General features: G+C 49.6%; 1 protein-coding gene across 3 annotated transcripts in view; it reads right to left on the bottom strand.

The window, feature by feature from the left end:
* Positions 1 to 10,901, bottom strand: part of cep290 (centrosomal protein 290) — a 192,500-nt gene that overhangs the window by 111,302 nt on the left and 70,297 nt on the right. For all 3 annotated transcript variants that reach the window (XM_084335330.1, XM_084335329.1, XM_084335331.1), the window contains exon 19: positions 9,133 to 9,297. In XM_084335330.1, coding sequence (XP_084191456.1) covers positions 9,133 to 9,297 — 165 coding nt within the window. The remainder of the gene's footprint in view (positions 1 to 9,132; positions 9,298 to 10,901) is intronic.

The following is a 10,901-nucleotide window of genomic DNA, read 5'->3' as shown; positions in this document are numbered from 1 at the left end:
TTACCGGAGGTTGCTGGCCCCTGGCATCTTCGAAGCATGTTTTCAGCGACACGACGGGCCTATGTTGATGTTCCTCGTCTGATGGCAGCAGATCAAGGTTCAGCTGTGCAAGATTGGCTGTCGGGCCAGCTTGTACCCAGGTAGGCCCTGTGTCTTCAGGCATGGGTATTAGTGTTAGTAATGCTGGTTTGTTTTGTTACACAACCATGTTGTGTGTTGGCGCCGGGGGCAGGATGGTTTGGTGAACGTTTCACTGCAGTGAACGGTTTCCAAACGGTCTTGGACGTGCTGTTAAACATCTAATGCTATGCTACATGCTATCGCTAATACTACATGCTACCACTACTGCTACATGATAACAGCTACGCTGTTCTCCGCCGTGAGATGTTGTCACTTCTCCCTCCTCTTGCCCGGTTCATCAATGAAGGTCAGTCGGTAGCTGTTGTGGTTTTTTTTGCTGAGTCCTATTTACCTTTTTTACGGGTAAATGGGTTGACAACAGGGTAGGCCGTGGCTGGGTAGCCTAGCCAGATACGCTACCCTTGTGTTCTGGCGGGGTCTGTGGAACGGTGTCCCCATCTGGGGCCGATGCGTGAGCTCGGCGGTGTAGCAGTAGAGCTATACTACTGCAGGATGGGAATTAACGGCGGGTTATGGCTCAGCTGGCTAGTTCCTATCCACATTGGCGTCGGGTAGTGGGGCTATGGGTCCAGCCGACATGGTAAACATGTTGCGTGTCTGTGCGCAGGCGGTTGTTGATCTGGGTCCCACATCGCCTCACGCTAGGCTGTAGTAGTGTAGGGGCAGGGCCGCCTGGGAGAAATGTGAGGCCCTGTGCGATTTTAAACGCGAGGCCCCCCACCCCCTGAGGCGGCCCTGTGTAGGGGGCTACTGTTTCGTTCTGTCACTCTGCTATGAGAAGGTCTGTCTTTGCTACAGCTTTCTCTCCTCTCAACCATTTATGCTGACGGTCAATCGGTGTCTACTGGGGGAGTAGTGCGGGGGGGGGCTTTGTTTACCTTTTTTGGTAAATGGGCTAAGCTAGGGCTGGTGTGCTGTTGTGAATATTTTGAATGAAGACGGGACTAGTTCGCTCTGGTCCGCCTCCCCTTAACGTGTGTATATGGGCTTGCTCATTCTACAGTATTTTGTGGGTTAGTTATTTTATTCATTTAACCCTTTCATGGTGCACACCACAGTGGAGGTTGCTGTTTGCAACCACCACTGGTGCTCCGTGTTAACATCAGTTCTTTGTTTTTGACATATTGAAACAGTGCCCCGCCCGGCCGACGCCTTGGGTGGGTCGGCCTGGCGAGTGGCTGGTGGGCTGCTAAAGCCTGTACCGCCACGGTATGGAATTGGCAGCGATTAGAACTGTGTTCGAATTGCTGTTTTTTTCTATTAAAAAAAATGGTGTCTGGTGGCGCAGCCAGAAGAAGAGAGAGCACGGCCTCGTCAGCGGCGATGACGAGGCCCTCGACAGGCGGCCATGTTTTCCCCCGCCGGAGGTATCCTGGGCATTGATTCGACAGGTGTCCACAAGGCCGACAGCCTTGGCGGCCGAGGGATCGGCCATGTAGGATGGGTTCGGCTTGAACAAACAAGCCGCCACCGTCCAGCCGCGAGCAGCCCGCTCTCCGATCACTCCCTTCCCCAACACCAGCGGAAAAAGTGGGCTCCGATTGTTTCCTTTGGCTGCGGGCCGCGTGCCTTCGTTGAAGCGCGGGCGGCCCCAATTTCGCTTCTCATGGGGACAGGGGCTGACACCCAGTTGATGGCTGAGCCTGGGTCTGTCCGTGAGAATGTTGTGCTGTCAAGCGGCTCCCACACCATAAGCTGTGTTGGTTGAGCCTGGTGTTACGTCTGTCAACTTAAGTGTTGTCAGCAGGGGGGCTCGAAACCTTTTGAGGCACACAGTGCGGGCTTCCCCGGCCTCACCTTCGCCAGGCCAGGTATCATGTTGGTGCCTCCCACTCCTGAAATATTGGCAGTGGTCGCAGGCGCGCGTGATTTGGGGTGGTAGTAATATCACTGCAGGGCTACGGTGTGTAGGAACCCATGGGGTCCTTACACCTTGCATGTCCGGCTGCAGAACAACTCCTCAGCATGTTCTGGAGGGGTGTTCAGTGGGGGGGCTTTTTTCATAGGAAGCCCCCCGTATCAAACCGGCCCTTTCTGTCGGGGTCCCTTCTTGGCTGCGATTGCCTCGTGGGTGGTGTCAGGGTCGCGTGAATATTAAAGGCAACCAACTTGTGTTCAGCTTTTCTCTGATTGGCCGCGACCCCCCACGCGCAAGCAAGCGGCAGCCCCTCCCACGTCCCAAATGAAACCCAAGGAGCTAGCGGCAGCGCGGGCAACCAACTTGTGTACCACTACCAACCAACTTAAGCTGCTGTACCAACCAACTTGTGTTCAGCTGCGGTAGCAGTGGAGCGCTGCTGACTGATTATTATGTTTCGCGTTTTTAACAACCAACTACCAGATTCACTCGTCACTGTACATCACCTCTGAAGTATAAACAAAGCCCATACAGTTATGAAATGCGCTGAACTAGAAAGCGTAACGTTATTATGTTTCGCGTTTTTAACAACCAACTACCAGATTCACTCGTCACTGTACATCACTTCAGCTCCAGCAGCAGCAGCGGCCGCGCTCCGTTGAAGCCCTTCAATGACAGAGCTCTCATATTTTGCGAATGCATAAACTATATCTTAAATTATGGCTATGTGTCTAATATGGCTGTCGCTTATCAATGACTTCGCGACAGCCATATTAAACACTCACTGTACATCAGTGTGGAACTGTACGCTGTAACGTTATATGTTATTTCGCCCGTGGAGGCTGCTGAAGCCGTGAAGCGCCGGTGGTTTTTCCCCGGCTTCCGTGCGCCGCCCGCGGCTTGATCCAGCTTCAGCAGCAGCATCGGCGGTGCTCTGTTGTAGGAAGCCCTTCGCTGACAGCGCTCTCATATTTTGCGAATGCATAAACTATATCTTAAATTATGGCTATGTGTCTAATATGGCTGTCGCTTATCAATGACTTCGCGACAGCCATATTAGACACATCGCCATCATTTAAGATATAGTTTATGCATTCGCAAATATGAGAGCTCTGTCATTGAAGTGGGTGGTGGCAGCATTACTAACGGTAGCGATTTTTATTGTTTTGTCATGACCAAACATAATCCCAACATAGATAGGAGGTGTACTGTATGTCAAATGTCGGTCATCATCGCCATAATTTAAGATATAGTTTATGCATTCGCAAATATGAGAGCTCTGTCATTGAAGTGGGTGGTGGCAGCATTACTAACAGTAGCGATTTTTATTGTTTTGTCATGACCAAACATAATCCAAACATAGATAGGAGGTGTACTGTATGTCAAATGTCGGTCATGTGGTGGAAGAGTTTAGTACAGTCACACAACAGAACACCAGTGTTTCTAGTAGATATGTTTATAAATATAAATAAACACCTCTGTCTGAACTGGTTCGAGCAGCGCGTTGGTTCGACCAGCGCTTCTGCCGCGTCTCTCAGCGGAAAAGGGCGTGTGCTAGGGCGGTCACGTGGTCGTGTGGCCAATCAGAGAAACGCTGAACGAAAAGCTGAACACAAGTTGGTTGCCTTTAATATTCACGCGTCAGGGTCAGATGTCCCGACACGGAACGCCCTGCTCGCACTGTTCCAGGGTTGGCCACACACAGCGGGGGGACCGGGCCAACTATCTACAGTTCCTGGCGGACCTGCGCCACATGGCGGCGGGTGCGTTGGGAGTGTCATCACATATGACTACGGCAGTACCATATGTCGAGGTGGATGGAGAGAACGCTGAGGTGGGGACTTGTGTTTACACAACCCCACCCGTTTTCAGGTTTGGTACAGACCCTATTGTCAGGGTCTCCAGCAGTGACAGCTCTGGTCAACGAGATCCAATCTCTATGGACGAAGCAAGCCATCGTCGTGGCGTTCTCCTCCCGGTGTTCTCTGCCTGAGAAGTCGGGAGGGAGGGGTGTAAGACCCAGGCTGGACCTGTCCCATGGGAAGGTTCAGCATTTTTTGGATCGTCTCCTACCTGTTGAACACTGTCAGGTGGGGGTCTGGTTCTCCTCCATAGACCTGTAGGATGCGTTTGCGCATCTCCGATCTTCCATCCTAGGGCTTACCTACGCTTCCTTTGCAGGGTTATTGTATGAGTACCAGAGGCTGCCATTCGGTTTTCTCTGGCTCCCCGCATCTTCACCAAGTGCGTGGAGGCCGCACTGGGGCCTCTGCGTCGTCAGGGGTTACGGAGTGTTCTGCCCTGACGACGTTCTGGTCCTTCGCGGTCAAGGTGGATCGTCAGGTCTCGTACCAGGCAGGTCTCTACCAGCCTGGGGTTGCTGTAGACTGGATGTAGAGTACTCCTCTTCCCAGTCAACGGTTGGAGGGTTATGGGCATCCCTCTCAGAGTGTGTTGTCAACACGCTCGGGAGGTTCCGTCCTAAGACGGTTACGGCGCTGTCTCACGTCGCGTTTTCACCGACGCCTCCCTCGCTGGTGACGCGTCGGGCCAACGCAGTAGGGGGCAGCTGGCAAACCATGCTGCCCGGTCTGCGCTACGTTCAATGTGTTGGTGTTGAAAGCGGTCCTTCTGGTCCACAAATGGTGTTGATCAGGACGGACGATACGACGTCAGTGTCGTGTATCGACAGACAGGGAGGAGTACGCTCCCCCTGTCTGCGCCAGGCGGCGGGCGGCTGGCTATGGGCGTCCTCCATCTGCACGGCCTGAGGGCTCCCCACATCCCCGGCAGGGAGAATGTGGGTGCAGGTGTACTGTCGTGGGGCGGTCCTCATCCTGACGGGTGGGGATTACGTCTGGACATAGCCAGGCAGGTCTGGGACCGATGCCGTGCCGCCAGGGATTCTTCCCCATACATCTGTTAGGTCAGTTGTTGGGACGGGTACGTTGAGGGGCGCAGGTTCTTGATCCTGATGGTGTTACCATCCGGAATGCGCATGCTCCCTCCACTGTCGCGCTTACGCGGGCAGATGACGTATGTTCCAAGTGTGGTGTAAGGCGGGGGGCCGGGACTCAGTCTCCTGCCCCCTGGATGCTGTCCTTAGTTACCTCCAGTCTCTCCTTGATAGACTGTCGGCTTCGACGGTGAGGGTATATGCAGCAGCTATATCCTCCTATCATGAGGGGTTTGAGGGGATGTCTTGTTCAGCCACCCTCTTGTGAAGCGTTTCCTGCTTGGCGCTCGACGCGTTAAGCCGGTGCAACGCTCCTGGGCTCCGACTTGGGATCTTCAACTGGTCCTCGGTTGGTTGTCCTTGGCCCCGTTTGAGCCGCTCGAGCAGGCGCCGTTGGAACAGCTGTCGTTCAAGACCGCGTTCTTGCTGGTCGTCACCTCCGCTGACGCGTGGGTGTGCTTTGTGCTCTCTCGGTACGCCCAGAGTGCCTGTCTTTCGTTCAGATTGCGGTGCCACTCTGCGGCCTAATCCTGCCTTCGTGCCTGTAAATATCCGGAGTTCTTCCGCTCCAGGGATATTGTGGTTCAGGCGTTTCATCCGCCTCCTCACGGTGGTGAGTTAGATGCGGGCCTTCACCGGCCCGTGCTTTGGGAATTGCCTCAGCCGTACTCAGGACCTCGGGGTCACCGTTCAGCTTTTGTCTGTCACGGTGGTTCTCATGCCGGTAAGGCACTATCGAACAGCGCCTGTCCCATTGGTTGTGCGAGGGCATTGCCCTCTGCTACACGTTGGCTGGGCAGGATCCCCCTGGGGGCGTCAGGGCGCACTCCAATCGTGGGGTGGCTGCCTCTGCCGCTCTCCTGGGTGGGGCCTCGGTGGAGGTCATCTGTGCTGCAGCTTCATGGTCCTCCCCGGGCCCCTTTGTAAGGTTTTACCTCATGGACATGACCGGGGGTTCTGTCTCCCAGGCGGTTCTGGGGTCTGTGGCCTTTCCTGCTTCCCGTCCTTTGGTAGGGTAGCAGGAGTGTATGGGTATGGGCCACAGTGTGTTGAGTCACACGTGGTTCCGCCTGTGCGGTGTGTTCAAGGGGTTCTGGTTCCCCCTTGTTCGCATTCAGGTGGAGTTGACTGCGCCCCCCCTTCATTAGGAAGGATGGGGTGACAGGGCTCCCCGCACCCCTTGATGTGGGCTTACGGGTCCTCAGGGGGTACATCTGTCGGGTCTCGCGTCCGCTCTAACCCATATCTCATAAGGCTCAGAGCGGGACGCGATAAGCCAAATACGATATATAACGATAGGTTATGTATATAACCTAGTTATATTAGTATTGGCTCTGCGCGGCCCTGAGTTCCCTTTTAAGGGATCTTTTGCTGGAACGAGATTTGGCGAGGAAGAGTGTTTGGTGACCAGAGTCATGGTTATATAGGCTACGCCTCCATAGGGGCGGGGCCCCATCAGGTGTGGGTGCATTAAGTTGTTCGTTGGGGTACAATAGGTACCATAGGAGATAAGGGGTATCTCATAAGGCTCAGAGCGGGACGCGATAAGCCAATACTAATATAACTAGGTTATATACATTTTTATTTTACCTTTATTTTACCAGGTAGTCACTTGAGATCAAAGATCTCTTTTTCGAGCAAGACCTGGCCAAATTCCTATCGTTGACCTAACCTAACCTATCGTTAATCCGCGAGATGCCGCTAGTAAGCCACCGCTGTAAGTCAATGGGGGGACTGCGAGATTTGCAAGTGCTTAAAATATATCTTAAATTATAGCTATGGCTCTAATACACCCGTCGATTATCAGTGAGTTGCTTCCAGTCAACATGTACAAAACGGATTGTTTTTTCATCGATACATTTCCGTTTTATACCGTTTTGAATATGAGTATAGTTTGGGTGCTTCTGAGTATTTCCAGAGAAAGACGCGATAATAGCGTTTTAGTGGAATACACTAAACACGTAATTTTTCGCCTGATTATAGAATCTTCCTGAAATCAACGCTAGATCATCATCATTATTATCCTTCCTCATGCAATAATGAAAAGAGCCCTGGACCGCGGGGCTCCCCCCCCCCCTCCTGCCACCAACGGCACACAGCCACACACAGAGACAGCGTCGATCGGGGTAGAAATAAATATCAGATCAACGATCAAATTTATATATAGTGTTCTTACCTTGTATCTGATGTAATGCAAAAGAAATAATCCAATTATCTGATCGCCATTCCAAATACTGCTCGTGGAGGTCCGTACCACATTACGACCGTTACATATGGGCGGGCGGGCGGGCGGGGTTACTGTTCAATGCCATCGTTGTATAGACCTACCTCGCCTGAATATTTAAACCCCGCCTGCACGGCTCGGATCGTCCCAGAAAAGAAACTACACCATTCCCAGTGGAGTGCAATATCAGCTGGAAGGCGTAGGCGGCGGTATTTGCCCTTTTGCGAGCTCAGACCCATTCCCAACGATAACATCAGGCTGGATGGATGAAAATGAATGGATATCGCTAATAAAAGAAATAATGATTAAAACCCGACTATACTCGTGATTGGCGCTCAAGCGATGGCGAGTTAACCCGACTATCATCGTGACTGGCGCTGAATGAGTTAAGCACCAAAGCCGGCACAGACTACAAGGTATGACGTATATAATGCCAGTTAGGGTACCTTTTGTATACTGCACTTTGTGTATACTGTTTACTTTTACTCACTCATAGTATATATTCAGATTCAAATTCTTTATTGCCTATATTTATTGTAACGTATAATATAACCGATAGGGCATACAGACCCTCATCTGCACCTTTGTGTACAGTTTATTTTTCTCCTATTTTTTATATTGTTTTGAGTTAATTATATTGTTTACACGGTTCTCATATTTCTATATTCAGATCTAATTTTACTGCCTATATTTATGTCTTTCTTCTATTACCCTGCCCATACCTGTACCTCCCCCATGCTGCTATGACGCCAGAATTTCCCCAAGGGGATCAATACAAAAAAAGATTGTATCTTATCTTATCTTACATTCCTACTGTCAGTGGTTTGTTTAGAATAATCTTGAGTGAGTGTGTATGTGTGTGTAGCGCCTGTGTCATATTGAATATGAATCGGTGTGAAATATGGATGGTTGTCAAGGTAACACACTGCCAAGAGTTTTGTAGGCCGCTCGGCTCTGTGGCTGGCCGATGGAGTTCAAGTTTAGTTTTATTTGTCACATATAAGGTACACATACATTACAGTAAAATGCTTGGTTCTGTATGAGCCCCCTGAGATTGTGCTTCATACAGTAAATAAGAAGTCAAAAGAATAAAGACCAAACACTAATTGTTAAGGGGATGCAGACCAGAGAAAGACTTTCGTCTTGTTTACATCAGGGTCCCCCATTTTAAATTCATCATAACATAATATGACATACATGACATACAGATAGACAGTACTGCTACATCTATACATTTATGACATACCATATTTACAAATACAGCACTGTTTGTGATACAAAAAGAGTCTAAAAAAGAGAGTATATACATTTGACAAAGAAACTGTACATTGGAGGAGGTGGGGTTGGGTAGGTGGGGTGGGGGGGGGAACTGTACATTGGAGGTGGTTGGGTGGGTGGGGAGGGGGGGGGGAAGGGTAGGCGGGGTGGGGGTATGTGTGTGTGTGTGTGTGTGTACCATAGCTTCCCCAGCACAGGGTAAACAAATGAGTAAACAAATGAGCGAATTGAAAATAGGTGCTGTTGAATGTACGATAACTACGGAGCAAGGCGGTCGGTATTCAACCTGATGTTGCAGGTGATTCAGAGCTAAGTATGCTGTAAATGTGGGAACGATAAGATAAAAAAGTTGACTAGGCAGTGAAAACAGAGAAGCCTTCATGTTTGACGTAACATGCTTTGTAAATGTTTATATATATGACAGGATAATAGCTAACGAGCTAATAGCTACAGGGCACTCAGTCACAGTTTCTAGCATTTTGCCTAGACTTTAATTAAAGATAATACAACGTGCTTTCTTGACATTTATTCATTTGGAGCCACTAGCGTGGGAATCACTGCTTGCACAATATGGCACTATTTTATTGCCAAAAGAGTCGGCTTACTTGCAAGGGAATGATGATGGCAGGGGATAAACACTACGGTTATCATCATATGATTAACATAAAGTATCACCTTTTCTTTGGCTTTGACAAGCTGACTCAGGGTGCTCGCCGCTTCCTCTCGGGCAGTCTTCATTTCCTGCCTGAGCTCGTCATTCCTCCCCACCAGCTGGTCTGCCTGAGCCTGGAGGTGGAGGGTGCCGTCCAGCTTCCCAGTGGAGTTCTTGATCTCTATGGCCTGAGAGATCACACGTGGAGCAGAGGTGACTTTGACAGTTGACAGTGTGTTAGAAGGCATTTGGACGGTGGCTGTGTTCCTCTTTTACTCAAGTGTTAATATTTTTTTTTTAAGATCTTGGGAGTGCAGCTCATGGGCTTACCATATATACATATCCATATCTGTCTGAATATACCTGCATATATTCCTCCTATATATCTACTTATACACCTGCATATAACCCATATAACTCTGTATGATAGCATGTACAATAATGCTGTATATACCGTATATAGTATATATACCGTATATTTTTTTTTTTTTAAACTTTATTTTTTAGCGTTTATCGCTTTTCTGGTCAAGCATGACCGACAGTTGTAGGGTGAAGCGGGAGAGAGAGCAGGGGGAGACATTCGGCAAATGACGGCGAGTCCGGGAATCGAACTCTGAGTCAACCAGATCCGTGACGCAGCACGGAGTAATAATAATAATAATAATAATAGATTGGATTTGTAATGCACTTTTTGTTCGCTGGGATCCCAAAGTGCTACACTACATGGTTAAAACAGTTAAAAAAAAAATAGAATAAAATAGTTATTAGTAAAACAAATAAAATAAAATACAGAATAAAAATAGAACATAGTTAATTAAAAACATAGTATAAACAGACAATTTAAAAACAGAGCGCAATAAAATTTAAATAAAAAGCTAACAGTCAAAGGCCTTTTTAAACAGATAGGTTTTCAGGCCTGCTTTGAAAGAGTCCAGGCTCTGTGGTGCCCTCAGCTGGATGGGGAGGCTGTTCCACAGGCGTGGTGCAGCCGTGCAGAAGGCTCGGTCACCCATGGTGCAGAGCCGGGTATTGGGGACCTGAAGGAGCAGGCTACCTGCGGATCTGAGGGTGCGGGTGAAGGATTGTGGAGTGATGAGTTCCTGAAGGTAGAGGGGTGCGTGTCCGTTTATGCAGTTATGGGTGATTGTAAGGATTTTGTAGTTGATCCGGGATGAGACGGGGAGCCAGTGTAGTGAGTGAAGGATGGGGGTTATGTGATCGTGTTTACGGACTCTCATCAGGATCCTGGCAGCGCTGTTCTGGATGTATTGCAGCTTTTGGATGCTCTTGCCAGGAATCCCGATGAAGAGTCCGTTACAGTAGTCCAGTCTTGAGGAGATAAAGGCATGGACAAGCTTCTCTGCATCTGACAGGGTTAGAATGGGACGGAGTTTTGATATGTTTTTTAGGTGATAGAATGAGGTCTTGCAGAGGTGTTTTATGTGGGTGTTGAAGGTCAGGTGGGGGTCAAATCGAACCCCCAGATTTGTGACTGAGGGGGAGAGGGGGATTACCTGGCCATCAAAGGTGAGATGGGATATGGATGAAGACTGAACCTGGTGGGGGGTGCCAATTAGGAGTGCCTCGGTTTTCTTGCTGTTTAGTTGGAGGAAGTTGCTGTTCATCCATGCCTTTATCTCCCCAAGACAGGTGGTGAGGCATGACAGAGCTGCAGAGGGGTTTGGGGCCGTTTTTATGTAGAGTTGTGTGTCATCGGCATAACAGTGGAAAGACATTCCATGTCTGCCGATGACACGACCGAGGGGGAGCATGTAGGTGATGAATAGAATGG

This window comes from Notolepis coatsorum (genome assembly GCF_963971535.1).
Source record: "Notolepis coatsorum genome assembly, chromosome: 18".
Taxonomy (NCBI): domain Eukaryota; kingdom Metazoa; phylum Chordata; class Actinopteri; order Aulopiformes; family Paralepididae; genus Notolepis; species Notolepis coatsorum.
Note: the sequence above shows the minus strand (reverse complement) of the source record. Positions and strands in the feature narration are given on the sequence as shown.